The sequence below is a fragment of the Mytilus californianus genome, unplaced genomic scaffold (assembly GCF_021869535.1).
Source record: "Mytilus californianus isolate M0D057914Y unplaced genomic scaffold, xbMytCali1.0.p SCAF_8, whole genome shotgun sequence".
Classification (NCBI taxonomy): Eukaryota; Metazoa; Mollusca; class Bivalvia; order Mytilida; family Mytilidae; genus Mytilus; species Mytilus californianus.
Window position 1 is genome coordinate 7,520,560 of NW_026262734.1, and position 15,063 is coordinate 7,535,622.

Here is a 15,063-nt window from a genome sequence, read left to right on the forward strand (position 1 = left end):
CTCAACCCTTTTTACCTCTAGCCAATGTTCAAGAAACAAACACTCAGAAATATACGCCAGTAAAACTTAGTTTAAAAGAAGTCCGAGTCATTATATGAAGAGAGTGAGCCTAATATACATAAAGAAAGAGAGAGAGAGAGAGTGAGAGTGCAATTGTATACTATCAGGAAAGACAATAAAACTGTCATCCGCTATTGAGAGATAAATGGATACAGTTATTGACAAATAGAAAGTATAATTAGACGCAGAAAAATAGTGAGTTAGAGATGTTTCCTACGTTGAATTTTGAATTGAAAGTTTGGGAATTAGAACCAAGCAAAACAACGTTAACTCTGACTAGATCAATTTAGCTCAATGAGTTTCTCACCTTTTTTGTAAATTGTTTGTACATTAATGAATTTTATTTCACATAAACAAAATCCAATAAAAACCAGTGAATTATAACAGAAAAACAAACAAAAAATTCGTTGTTTAGTTACAAGTTAAACTGCCCTGCAAACGTATATTTAATGATTAAATTTGTTTAATTAATATTATTTTATTGCGAATGTTAACAGCTTCAATCCTTCAAATTAAATGCCAATTGGCACAAAAGTAAAGCAAGTAGTAGAGTGACAAATCAAGAAAAAGGTGCTTATTTTACTACTTTAATGGACCGGCATAACTGCAGGCTGAAAATGATTTTTATGCAAAGCCAAAACATTAATCTTACTTTTTTACCCGGTCGTAGCCATTTCCTACGGTGCATTTTTCATAAAAAGGAAATAATAATACATGTTGATTTTTTCATTCAAAATGCAACTCGACAAACTATTTTACTTTTTTTTCTTTTTATAGTCATCAAACTCTTGATTTTACATTTTATGAAGAGTTTAAGTACTAATTTATATTATAAAACTATAATTTCTTCTATTTTGCCGTATTTTTTTCGTTTTAACTCAGTTTTAAGAATATGCACTCTGCTCTATTTCCAACATTTGTAAATTTACATTGCATCGATATCTTCCAAATTTTTCGCGCTAAAAAGTAATAAAACTTCATTTTGTACAGTTACGAGACCTATCCGGTTTTTTAATAAATTCACGTTTTTCGACATATTTTAATATACATTAAAATTCTATGAATTTCCGGATTTTTCTCGTACCGATACGAAGTAGAATTACTTTTCATTGACGAATCGCTTCAGAAATTCATCATACTAGTGTTCGTGTTTTTGCCAATTAAATATGTTAGTATTGATATTTTTGTATCACAGGTTTATTCAGCAATGTTTTAAAAAGATTTTGACTGATAATTTTTTGCAAAAAAGATATTTATCGTGTTGTTTCTAAAAGTTAAAAATAGATTTTTTCTAACAATAAAAGTCAAATTGAAGCGGATAAGTGTTATCCCCGGAATATATCTACGTATAGTAGTCCACTAATGCTGACATCTTCGCAAGCTTTTTTTTAATTATATATCCTAGTCTGTTCTGACCAAATAAATGCCCATGCCTTTTGACTGGACTGCTAGTATGTTCTGCAAGCACAAATCGTAGAAATGCGACAAAAATCTACGTTTCACTGAATCTGATGAAGGGCTCCAAAAGTAATAAAATTATCTAAACGACATTTAGAAATAAAGTCACTCCATGTTCACAAGAGTTTAAAACCAATGCCCTTTACTACAGGGTTTGCTATGTAATTTTTTCAGCTTAGCAATCCGAAGAAAGAAAATTTAACGATTAATTGAATGTTTTCCATGTACGAGAAGGCTTCTCGTTGCCTGTTTTGTGTTATCCTCGAAGACTTACTTGTGCACAAAAAGCCTTTGTCATGTCTTTTCTTTAGGTAAAATACTGATCAAAACTGCTGCTTCCTACTTCATGAATTGAAAACAACGTACGATTCAGCCAAACTACAGTGGACGTTTGAAAAACATTATGCAAAGTCAATCGTTATACGGAAACAAAGAGGGCAGGGAGAATCAAATGTTGGGTTCAGTATTTCACTGATTTCGGAAGCCTTTCAAGCAGCTAACCATGTAAAATATCAATGGATAAATACTGACAGAAATTGAAACTGAAATTGAGACACTAACTAGCAACGAAGACTAAACATTACATGCAACCGCTTTAAAAGTTCTTACTTAAATGTAGTCATTAGAAACAAAAAATGGCACTTACCCAAAAACATATGAAATATCTATTTCATATTCCATACAACACTTTTTGCTTGATTAAGAAGTTCTTGTTGTGGATAGTTGATGTTTAAGCTTACAATGGTGAGGGTATTTGCTTCTGAACTTCCTGACGACAAGATGTCTAAAGTCTTAGCAATAGCAGAATGTATAGTTACATTAAGCAACTATTTTATTTTTATACCATTTCAACTAAAATTGGCATTACAACTACACCATAAGTTTGGATAAAAATAATGTAAATAACAATCTAAATTCCCATGGCTTTCGTGCAGGATACTCGGAAGTACGAAAATATCTCACTAGTTTAGATATTAGGAAATAGGCAAAATCCAAACATGTCATATTTACTTTATGTTATTGCTGCATTTGAAGAAGATGTTCATATAATATAAGCGGGAGCTTATTATATTGACATCAATGCTGAGACAATCGATGGTAAAAATACTTTCCACCCAAACTTATGGCTGTCTTTCAGTAGAAAACAGACACTTCAAACGCTATCATAAGTTGCTTTAAAATTTAACTTGAACTAGACAGATCTTTGACGTTTGATGATTCTAATAACAAACTTATGACATGCTTACCAACCGACAAGCTAAACAAAACTTACTGACCTTGTTTTTTCTATGCTTATTTTTTTCTATGCTTATGGGGAGATTCATTTTTGTTTAATACTTCGATACTTCGGACAAGTCTTGGATATTTATCCAACTTCTTTCAAACAAAACTATGATCCAATACCTATTTCTGCTGAAAACACTGACAAAATGTTTCCCAGTTTGGACCAGCTTTTACAAAAGGCTATCAAAATTCAAATTTGTATATATACGTTTCTATCTTATGCCTCAGTCATATACACCAAACATAGCAACAGTTTATTATATATACCACTATGAAATAATGTTTGGATATGTTCATCAAAATGCTGTGCAAACGTTTGACCAGCAATTGCATGCTGTAGCCCAATAAGAAATATGGTCTATGGCAGACGTTTTATAGTCCCACATTATAAGAATATTAGAATGGCATGGGCTTTCATCTTTCTTTTATAGCAACAGTAAGTAAGTTATAAACTTCAGCTGGGCTAGATGACATATGTGTTGACTCTGGAGTTAATGCTCGAAATACAGTAAGCATATTCTTATTTGTGAACAGTTAACTCGTAGTGTCCCAGACTTAATACTGCCCTATGATGCTTTCATGGCTACTTTATTTAAAGCATTTTTCAATTGATAGAGAAACATAAACTGTATAAAAAGCATTGAACAAAAAAAAAGGACAGCGTTCCTTGACTGTCGAAGCTCATGTTTGTCTTATCAAAAAGCACTAAAGGCATTGACGATTTATTTACTTAAAAAAAGATAACAAGTTTGCTTGAAGAATTGAGAACACATACCGGTTTTCTTCGACAGACATATGTTATTATATTTCCTTCAAGACCTTGTTTTTACATGCAAGGGTAAAGAGCTTGAAATAAAAGTTGTGTATGCAACACACAGAGTTCAGGTTATCCAAGTATTTGATCGTGTGGAGTGTCTGAGGGATGTAGGAATCATCTTACTCAAGAGGAAATTTCTGAAGAAGACGAAGATGAAAACTATGTCTGAACAAATTATGTAAAGTCAGAAATATTGCAAAATTATTTCGTATACATAAATTGCAGTAGAACTCATGGATGTTGTTACATCTTTGAATATGTTTAATGTTTAAACCGAGGAAAGAACAACGAGAAGCCCGATTTTCTAAAATGTTGTGCACTTTCCATTTAAAGGACCCTTGTAGCAACTCTTTATGAGGGATTTATAGTAGGTTGCTGATGTCAAAATTCCTGCCTATACAATTTCAATGTTCACAATAGAAAAATATATGTTTACCTATCAATACTTCATTTAAACCATTTTATTCAGTTACTTAGTGACATATTTGCCGCTTGCAACTGGTATATAATTAAACAAAAGCAATCAAAATACACTTCGATTCTTTCTTAAGAAATCGCGTAAAAACCAAACATATATTTTCAAATGTACATGTAATATACAAAATATCAATTGAAAGCCATTTCCTGTTTTGTCTTTGACTTTTTCTTGTTGCCCACCTTAATTTCCCTAAAAATGGGCTTTTGGTGATTTCATTTTTTTTTTTCAAATTGACTCGAAAGTGAACTGCTTTTGTTTATTCTTTTGTAAAAGGAGCAATGTCTTGCCTATTTCACAATTCAGATATTATTTCCTTACTTTTTAAAACCCCTCTTGAATGTTTTTTACACTGATGAAAAACTCAACTTCCGAACTTTGCCCTTACATTTTACAAATTTGCACCATTTTTCGATTCTACGACCAGGCACAATTTAAAGTTTAAACATTTCTCTTAACGAAAATTCATAATTTAGTCTGCAGTTAGGGTGGTCCATTAAAGTTGAAAATTTGTTGGCTTGGTCACTCCACTAAAGGCCCTATTTATATGTATCACTTGGTCTTTTTATAAGGTTTGAGTTCTATTTCGCGCAATCTTGAAGGACCGTCTACCAATACTTTAATATATATTTATTATGCAGTATATAATTCGATTGGTGATCAAATATCAGTTTTGATCAGAAGAGGGACGACACTCTGCACACGGCACGCAGATTTGTTTCTGATTCATACATGTATTATCAATCGGTCGCGGTGATAATGTGTCATTTATTACAAGCAGTCCGTGGTGTGAACATCACCTGGACATTAGAAATTTGTGGACTGAGATTATAAATATAATCAGTTATCAGTTAAATACAGTGGTAATGGTTATACAATGTACATCCAAGTACACATAATAAACGAGTTTGTCATTTTTTTGTCGGGAATATACATACTTGTCATACTTATACCCGCTTTAACCTGCTTATCCCCAAGGGTTTATTTCATACGGCATGAACATTAAATTAATAGAATTCATTTGATTAATTTTAAGGTTTTATTTGGAACCACATTTTATTTATTACAAAACTATTAATATTGTATTCATTCTTCATTTATCTGTACAAAAATAAAAAACGAGAAAACACAATTAGAGAACGGAGCCGACCAATACACAAACTATTATTAATACACAATTTTAAAAAGCTGTTTTATTACAAGGATTTTATTGGGTGGAGCATTTTCATTATATCTTGAATATAACCAAAATATACAAATAAATGTAGTTTTTATGCATAAGGTTAGTATAATTTACTCACGTCTTTGACAAATATATTTGGACATTTTATTTGAAGCCGGCCAATACGCAAACTATACACAATTTTAAAAAGCTGTTTTATAACAATGATTTTATTGGGTGAAACATTTTCATTTTATCTTGAATATAACCAAAATACACAAAAAAAAAATGTAGTTTTTATGCATAATGTTAGTATTTACTCAGTCACGTATTTGACAAATATATTTGGACATTTTTTTCGCCGGAAGCCGACCAATACACAAATTATACACAATTTTAAAAGGCTGTTTTATTACATGGTATTTATTGGGTGAAACATTTTCATTATACCTTGAATATAATCAACAACAAAAAAAATGTAGTTTTTATGCATAATGTTAGTATTTACTCACGTATTTGACAAATATATTTGGACATTTTATTTGAAAATCGGCGTATTTTAGCATCGTACTATGCAGCAACGGATAGAGACTTAGGTAGACCTTTTATGTGTTAGGTTGTATGAACAATGTTCTTTAACAGCTATAAGTTTAACTGATTTCTACTGGCGAACTAACGGAATATTAACAAAAAATTGAGCCTTGTATTTTTTAACACATCGAATAAAATTCCCGCCATTACGGAATATAATCTTCAAAGATACAATTTACCAAAAAAGAGTAAAACATTCATTAATTCTTTTATGTAAAAGTGAATTTCGATCATCAATAAATCTTTCTCTGTGAAAACTTGCTATATTCTACACGAATGCAGTAGAGTATATTTGATTTTAAAGTACGTACAAATCGATCTTTTAAAAAATTTGAAATCGCGAAACGGAAGCTGAAATCGTACCACGTGACATGAAAAGTTTTGCACACGGCACCTTGAATGTCGTCCCTCCTCTAAGTTTTGATAATTAGAAGGATTATCTAGTTCAAAGCATCATACGATGATAAGGCTGTTATTGTATTTGTTTCTAACTTCAGATTGATATGAATTTTGGATACTTAATGTTCAGTGGCAAATATTTCATGCATGTTCAAGAATATCTCACGTAAGACATAGTATCAACGTTGTCTTTCCATATAAGAAGTTTTCAAAGAAAGCATATTTCAAGTTTTATTTGTGTGAGCAAAATAGGATATTGTATTGTATTGTATTTAATGTTGGAGGTCATCGGTAAGATTCCTTGACTACTAAATTTGAGACTCTAAGATAATATTTTGCTCATTACCCACAAAGCACTAAATTCTAAATATTTGAATTTAATTTTGAAACTGATTATCTAACCAAGAATATCAGTAGTAGTTCATATCCAGGTTTTAGCTCACCTAGACGAAAGGCCAAAAAAATTTTTTCATCACTTGGCGTCTGTCGTCCATTTTCGCTCGACAACTTTTACAAAAAAATCTTATCCTCTGAAACTACTTGCCTAAAATTGATCAACTTGGCTTCAATCGTTATTCGTATATCTAGTTTCAAAAATGTGTCCAATGACCCCGCCTGTCAAGCAAGATGACCGACATGGCTAAAAATATCTAACATAAGGATTAAATGCAAGTTTTATTTAATATCTTGAAAACCACTATGAATAGAAAACATCTGACAGGAGCAGAACTGTTCAAAATGTCGGTTTAAGTGAAAACTGTCAGACAACTTCATATTGGATTTATAGACCTTATATGTCCAGTCTTAACAATTTGTTTCTTCATTTTTGTCTATTTTTTTCAAAAACTGTAACAGATCCATAGGGTTTTTGTCTATAAACACTATAAGGTATGGGGGAAATCTGGATTCAGAAATTCTTTTTCGTCATCAAATTTGGGATCATTATATTTTTTTATGAAAAACCACAACGTCCCCCTTCCCTCCCCCCTTGAGTTTAATAGTCGTTCCCTTAGTAGGTCGGCGATTTATACTGTCGAGAAAAAAAGTCGTGAAGTTTTTATATATAAATTAAAGATTAAAAGCCCACAATTTTATTTAGTTTTTGATCTAGAGTTTCTCATTGGGTTAATTAGATAATATGTGGAACTTTCACTTCATATGTATAGAATCTGAAAGTTATTTTAATAAGAGAAACACCTTCTACTAGATTTTTATATGACACGTTGAATGCATTCGAAATTATCTTGTACAATCAATAGTTTATAAAAAAAAGTGAAAGAAACTTTACTTATGCATTCTTCTTTTCACCGCTATAAAACTAGATTTTTTTCGAATCGTTAAGGATAAAATCCCACTCTGTTCAAAATGTAGAACGTTATTGATGAATGAGGTACAGGTATATATATATGTCATATTCAATATTTATGTTTGTAAACATTCCGGTCTACCTCTCCGTCACCTGAACGTTCCACATTGTAAACCTGTATAATTTCCGATAGTATATAAGTTGCGTATTCTCAACTTTTAAAACATAATTATTTCTCCGTCTACTTCGCGTAACATTATAGTAAAAAGAATAAAAATGTCTTCTGAAGATTTGAAAACTGCATTTGGAGGAAAATGGAAGGTTTACAAAAGTGAAAAGTTTGAAGATTTTCTTAAAGAGATGGGTAAGTGATGGTACAATATAAATATCAAATTAGTTTTCTCGTTGTTTTGCATGTTGTCATGCAATATTTTCATAGCTAACTTATACATGGGGTTTGCTCATTGTCGAAGACCACACGGTGACCTATAGTTGTAAACATCTTTTTCCTTTGGACGCTGGTGGATAAATCGCTCGAAGACAATCATTCCACGTCTCCTTATTTTTGTTTTAAAAAGGAAGTATTACAATGAACAACATTTTCTTTACATTTTATTGTCATGTTTTTGCATTAAGTTCGTGAGATTGTCGCACCGATATTGGTTCATATATATAGTACATCAACGATGAGAGCATTTGAGGCTGTGGATAGGGGATGGTACACTCAGGATCAAGTAATTAGTTCAACAAAAAACGGACAACACATAGTCAAACGAATGCGACAAAAGTTAACAGCAGTATAAAGTATCGATTCACATATATGGAGAACCATCCCGTAAAAAAAGTAAAAAGAAAACGGTGTTCCTTAAGGGTTAAGATGTTGTGCTGCTTTTGTCAAGTAATAAAACCCTTGATAAGTCGCGTTTCGTTATTTAAAAAAAATGAGAATAAAAAAAAAGATGAGATAGTGGCTACGGTAAGTGGAACATGTCAATGGTCATCTGGTGACACAAATATTCATAAACGGTTAACAAAATCCTGACAGCGCAATAGGAATATTGACAAAAAATTCGTGAAGTGACACTTTCTTTCATGGAAAGAATGTAGCGTGTTAATGTCGGTATTGTGAATTTCTTAAATTTTGATTATGTTCTAGATGAAATAGTAGATTGCCATACAATCCTATAGATCATATAATTCCACCACAATTGTTCATGTTACTGTAAAAATGACATTACTACCTACTGATAACATCTTGGTTTGCAGGGGATTTTAATACATGTATGTGTGTCTTGTAAAGTACCATGACTTTATCGTCTCAATGATTTATTCTTGTTTTTCCTATAACTAAACTTATACTGAAATTATTCTGAATCGGCAATATTCATGATCATTCATATTGTATCGGTATCACACTCATGCAAAACATTTAGAAAGAAGTTTGTTATATTGATATAACCTTTCACTTTTAACTACTTACAAAGGGTTTGATCATTTCTCGTACTTTGACAAACAGATATTGAATCCAACTGAATGTTTATTTATTCCAAGGTGTCAATCTTGTGATGAGAAAAGCTGCTGCCAATATGTCACCAACAAATACTCTAACCATCGATGGCAATAGCATAACAATTAATATAGAAGCTGGACCAAAGAAAATGGAGGAAAAATACACGTTAAATGAAGAGGTAGACAGGAAAACAGATTCCGGAGAAATGGTCAAGGTAAGTTAAACAATGGTCTTCGTGTAGCCATTTTCTTTTAACAGTATGTTATGAATAAGCAGTTACTGTGAATGTTAATGTTTATATAGACTGTACTTGCTAGAATTGTATTTTAACTTTCGAATTATCAACCTAATCGATGGTCTTCTGTAGCGTACTCGCCTCTAAGCACTGTGTTCATAAACACCCGGTGAGATCCGATCTAAAGTGTAGAATCTGATTACTGAAGATTCTTTTTTTAATCAGCCAATGCAATTACGCGGATTCCATTGCAACTCGCTTCGATCACCAGACGGGTCAGACCACAGACTTGAAACTTTGTATTTGCTGCGTAATACGTGACATTTAGAAGAAGGAACAAAGAGTCAGAATACTGTGTTCGAGTAGGATGAGGATAGAGCAGAATTGTTAACTAGCAAGTTAAAGATTCGGTTAAGCGTGTCTTTTTAGTTTGTATCGTCCTGATTCATGTTACACCAATCCTTTGTCGTCATTCAATATGTACACATGCATGTTTTATCAATGTTTAAAAAAATATCTGCTGTATTCGGATTTTTTTCCAGATTTTTTCCCCTTAAAAATTAGAGATGTATACAATTTATTGTTTATAACGGAAGCGTATTAGCGCCACACAACTTTTTTTTTAATATTTCTTCCTATGTTTGCGTTATAACGCAAACATCTTGATTTCAATTATTCATTAAGTTTTGTATATATGTCCGTCTGTCATTAATTTCGGTTGTGATTTACTAGTAGATAGGAAAAGAACCATAAATACAAAGCCAACTCATTATAATAAATTTGCATAGGAATGATAGAATACTTGAAGTGCAATTATACATAAATTAAGAATGATTTGTGCATCAGAAAAGTATATAATTTAACAAGAAAATAGATATGATATAGGCATATTTTAATTGAAAGAGCAAAACTAATGTCATACATTTGTGAAACTTTCAAGTCAAATAGACAAAATGACCTTTCTGCTTTAAAATGAATTATTAATAAAGAAACTTTTTTTTTTTAATTTTGATGCAAGATTTTTTTTAAATCTCAGAACATGATCAAGATTCTTTGATAGAAATTCATGGAATTTTTATTTCAATCTAGTAAAGTAACTTTAAGATACTTAGGTAGCAATTTAAATGTAGAGAACATAATTTTAATAATAAAACATCTTCATTTTATTGCAAAAAGGTAGCTTGTTTGGATCTAACCAACCTTACACAATCCTCAAACGAGAAGAATATTTATATTTGGCCATAGCTATATTAGCAGGGTTGATTTTTTATATTCTTCGATACAACTTCAATTTACTCAATTTTCTTTATTATATATATACATGTATTATCATGTATATAATTTTTGGGACCCTGTATAGCTTGCTGTTCGGTGTAAACCAAGGCTCCGTGTTGAAGACCGTACTTTGACCTATATTAAATGGTTTGATTGTAGAAATTGTGACTTGGATGGAGAGTTGTCTCATTGCCATTCATACCACATCTTCTTATATCTATTATCCTACTCATTATTAGTCAATGATATGTTCTAAATATTCAAGCATTTTTCTTTGTTGAGTACAAAGGAGGATACATTTTAATGTATGCAGCCTCCTCCATTTATAACTGCTGCTTCCTTTGAATCTTAAATAAGAAATAAGATAAAAAAAATGTTTGCGTTATTTCGCAAATATTTGCGTTATTACGCAAACAAAGGAAGAAATATTGAAAAAAAAATTGTGTGGCGCTAATACGCTTCCGTAGTTAATGAACTTAAAGTTTTTGTAAAATTAATTTGTATCAGGTATGCCGAAATTGAAAGAAGAAAATATGGACAGAGAAACAAAAACTTATAGAAAACAATCAAAATAAAAGGGCAGAATTCGTTTTCTTTTGACTTTACCTGCCTTGTTTGAGCTAACGATGTATTGAGATAAACAATAGGAATTGTAATAGCAAATATTATAAAATACGTTTTAATATCTCTTACTTCGGTTCTTCAAGTAGTTCAATTGTATAGTTTGTTGTAACTTTCGTTGATAATTAATCTTATTTTGCAGTCGAAAGCGACATTCGTCGACGGTAAATTGACAATTGTAAATACCCCTACTGATGTAACGAAGAAAGTTGTAACATTAGTCAGAGAAATACAAGGAGATGATCTTGTAATGGTAAGTAGGGCTTTTTAAGGATTTTCACTAGTCTGTTTTAAAGTAACAAGTTTTTTTTAAAGACTGTGGTAAATTGATAGTATATAAATAAAGGAACAATAATAGCAGAAAAAAAAGAAGGGTTCGTGTTTGTTTTCGAGATATTTAAAAATTTAGAGGGAAATGATTCTCTTTACATTTTTCATACATTTAACATTGGCACCTTTTTCCTTTCAAAAAGTATGAAAAGATAACAAGGATTAATCTAAGTAAGATTTTCAAATATGGCTTTTAAAACTATATGTTATAATATTATGAAAAGAAAAGTAGAGGTTACCGGTCTAAAGTTTTAATGGCACTGTACAATATAAAACCAGATGATTCCGAATATCTGGCAAAATGTCAACACCAAGAGGAGCAAACATTCTTAAAAGTTCATCCTATTTGACAATAGCTGATTATATAGCGTTATATTATTTACACAATACTTAGCGATCATGCTCACGAAAGAGTCAGTTGGTTGAATTAAGAGATATGATGACGACCGTAATCTTTGTGTGTGGGTGCGGTGGGGGGTCGTCGTTTATTTTTTCCAATTACAAAACATTCTTTGAATTTTAACCAATATTTAAATATTTTTGTTATTGATGTACAGAAATAAGAAGGTTTTTTACGACACACGACATTATTAGTTTTGTCTGGTGAAGTTTGGCAGATGCTAAACTTTATTTATAATAAATATATTTTTTATGTTAAAGTTTTGTGAAAAAGATACTCATATAAGTGTTGTGAAGATATTTCCTCCATCAGTTGTTGTGACGGGGTTTTTAGTTGTTTTTGAGGGATACTTCTCATTTGAGATCAGTTGTTTTGTTGGGTCTATGATGGCGCTTTATGAATTCTATATTGATAAACATGGTGTTGATTTCCCTTCTCTCGTTTGCTAAGTTCTTCTACGGTTCTTGTAGATAGAAAGATGTCTGGACATCTGGGGACTACATGTCGTTGTTATGGACTGGCTTGGCAGCGAGAGTGGGACTCGCGCCTTCTTAACCTTTTTAATGAAATAAATAAGACAACTCAATTTGCTGGTAGGAACAAGGATATTTTTTTTATCATTAACATGATAAATATCACAGTGCATAAATCATAAAGATTAACAATAAATAACATTATCAGTTGACAATAACACATGTATTTCTATTTTAAATATTGCTTGAATTACCTTGTAAACTACGTTCATTCTATTTGTTATACATGAGTGAATAACCTCATGAAACGCATTTATTAAAATTTATATATATTTATGTTTATATTTATTGAATTATCTAGTATTCATTTGCATTAAATTTCTTTCTTTAAATAACTTTAAGTAACAGTATATAACTTACCTTTTTAATGAAATAAATAAGACAACTCAATTTGCTGGTAGGAACAAGGATAACGGGCAGTAGACTTATATTTGCTTTTATGAACAGATATATCATGTTAAGGAGGAGTATTTGCGAAAAATACCAGTCGAGAGAATGTTAAATTTCGCGAGCCGTAAGGCGAGGGAAATTCATTCTCAAGACTGGTATTTTTCGCAAATACCCCTCAAGAACATGCTATATCTGTTTAATTACACCGAATGTTAACGTACAAAACGCATTGATGATCGTGACATAAAACGCATTGATGATCTTGACATTACAAGCGTCCAGTCGGATAGAGTATTTTTTTGGCAAATACCACGGCAGAGAGGGTAAGAAAGGCATATCCTTTTTGCATATACCCCGGCGCTGTTAAAAATGAACGATATTCATTTGATAAAAGTAAATTAGTGAAAAATACACTGGCTATCAACCAATCAAAACCCAGGATTCTTACATAAGGTGTAATTATAGTCACTATTCATTACCCGACATTCTTGTTCCCCAGCCGAGATTGAGCTTCTTTTGCAAACGATGGAATTTGTTGACAAAACATTTATTGCTTCATAATATGCAAAATGTATTTATTTGTTTTTGAAAAGCGTTAGGATTATTATTTCTTAAATTAAATAGAATAATATTTTTGGAAGAATTTCAATTTCTGATCTTCATAATAAAAGATAATTAAAGATTTGTTAAATTTTAATTATTATCTTGTATACGTCAATCTTCGTATTTCGGCTTTTTGATTGGTTATTAATAACATTCTCGTGTGCCTTAATGTATTACTGAATATTCATGATGATGAAGCTTATCTTCAATTATGAATATGGTTACAACCTTGGATGTAATATCAATTCGACATATATCTGTCCGGCAACCTAATAATCTTATATACGCGTGCCAAATAACTTGTTTAATGAGGTTCTTGACTTGTACTGTTTTGCTGATCTTGCATATTAGAAAATGTATGTTATTCTTACGAATTATGAACTCTTTTCTTTATATGTTTTCTTCTTATTTTATTTTCCTATATCAACGAATTATTTGACATTTATATTCTCTTTTACTTTTAACAATCTTGATAAACTAGAAACATACATTTTTGTTTTAATAAGATCTATTTTATTTCAATTTCTAGTTATTTCTAAAAACGTCCTAAATCCTTTCATAACATAAGTACATATGTAAGTTTTGTTATTTTCAGACTATGACTCGTGGAGATGTGTCGGCAAAAAGATATTTCAAGAAGGCATAAACCTGTTACTTTGAACTCTACGTTACTTAGGATTTACATCGTCCTGTGAACTTCCCGATTTCGCACGTCGCTTTTAGCATTTTACTTTAGACCATAATAATGTGTTCTATGGAGATTATGTAGACTCTGTATACTCAGTGCAATTGTATACTTCTTGGTTTGTGACATTTTAAAGATCAACAACCAAATAAATTTGTCTTTGACTTAATTAAATTATCCATTTATTTATTTTTTACAAGTTTGACATTTTATATGAATATGCAATATAGATTTTAATTATTTCATTGTAAGGCAAAAGATCGGCTCCTAGTCAGCAAGCAGTTGTTTTAATGGCAGTAAAATGGTCCTCACTATAATACCCGTCATCCCAATTTTGAAAAAACGAATTTTATTGATTTGTTAATTAAATATACATGTTATGTGTTCATGTCATGAATGTGCATGAAAATAACAGATCCAGGGGGAGGGATGTAGGGGGTTGAACCCCCTTTTTTGGACGATCAATATATTTGAATGGGGCATATGGTTGGAAACCCACCACCCCTTTATCCTGGGTTGGGAACCCCCCTTTTGAAATTGGCTGGAAACAATCAATCTATCAATCCATTCCAAATTAATTCTCTCATGTGTGATTTGTACACATAATATTACCAAACTCTCTTTTTTACAAACAGTATATGTGTACTGAGCATTCCTTCTTTGCCAAAACTTTATCAAACCCTTAATCTGTATTACGGAATGCAATCGATATCAGTCACTGCAAATGCTTTATGTACGAGTATACAGTGAAAATTATCAAAATTAGACTTCTAAACTTTCAAAATGCTCCATTGTCTTGTGACACTGTAAACCTAAAAGAAGCTAGAGTTAAGCAAACATAATTCTATTAAAATTATAAGGTATTAACCAGTAGCGAGAAACACAGATTACATTAATTTACTCACCTTGGTTGAGATAGGTTTCATTCT

General features: G+C 31.3%; 2 protein-coding genes across 3 annotated transcripts in view; both read left to right on the forward strand.

Annotated features, from left to right (window-relative positions):
- The window catches only part of LOC127711495 (fatty acid-binding protein, adipocyte-like), a 101,154-nt gene that overhangs the window by 72,692 nt on the left and 13,399 nt on the right, over positions 1 to 15,063 (forward strand). The gene's annotated exons all lie outside the window — the stretch shown is intronic.
- LOC127711494 (fatty acid-binding protein homolog 6-like) lies at positions 7,790 to 14,323 on the forward strand. The gene is made up of 4 exons (XM_052217566.1): positions 7,790 to 7,916; positions 9,104 to 9,276; positions 11,336 to 11,446; positions 14,045 to 14,323. Exons 1-4 carry the CDS (start codon positions 7,829 to 7,831, stop codon positions 14,093 to 14,095), a joined length of 423 nt encoding a protein of 140 aa, XP_052073526.1. The 5' UTR covers positions 7,790 to 7,828; the 3' UTR covers positions 14,096 to 14,323.

What these genes read in the sequence shown, in the direction of transcription:
- LOC127711494 (XM_052217566.1), top strand. Translation starts at nt 7,829, where the DNA reads ATGTCTTCTGAAGATTTGAAAACTGCATTTGGAGGAAAATGGAAGGTT. An exon ending in AGATTTTCTTAAAGAGATGG is followed by an intron (nt 7,917 to 9,103) that starts GTAAGTGATGGT and finishes ATTTATTCCAAG; the next exon opens with GTGTCAATCTTGTGATGAGA. An exon ending in AAGGAGATGATCTTGTAATG is followed by an intron (nt 11,447 to 14,044) that starts GTAAGTAGGGCT and finishes TGTTATTTTCAG; the next exon opens with ACTATGACTCGTGGAGATGT.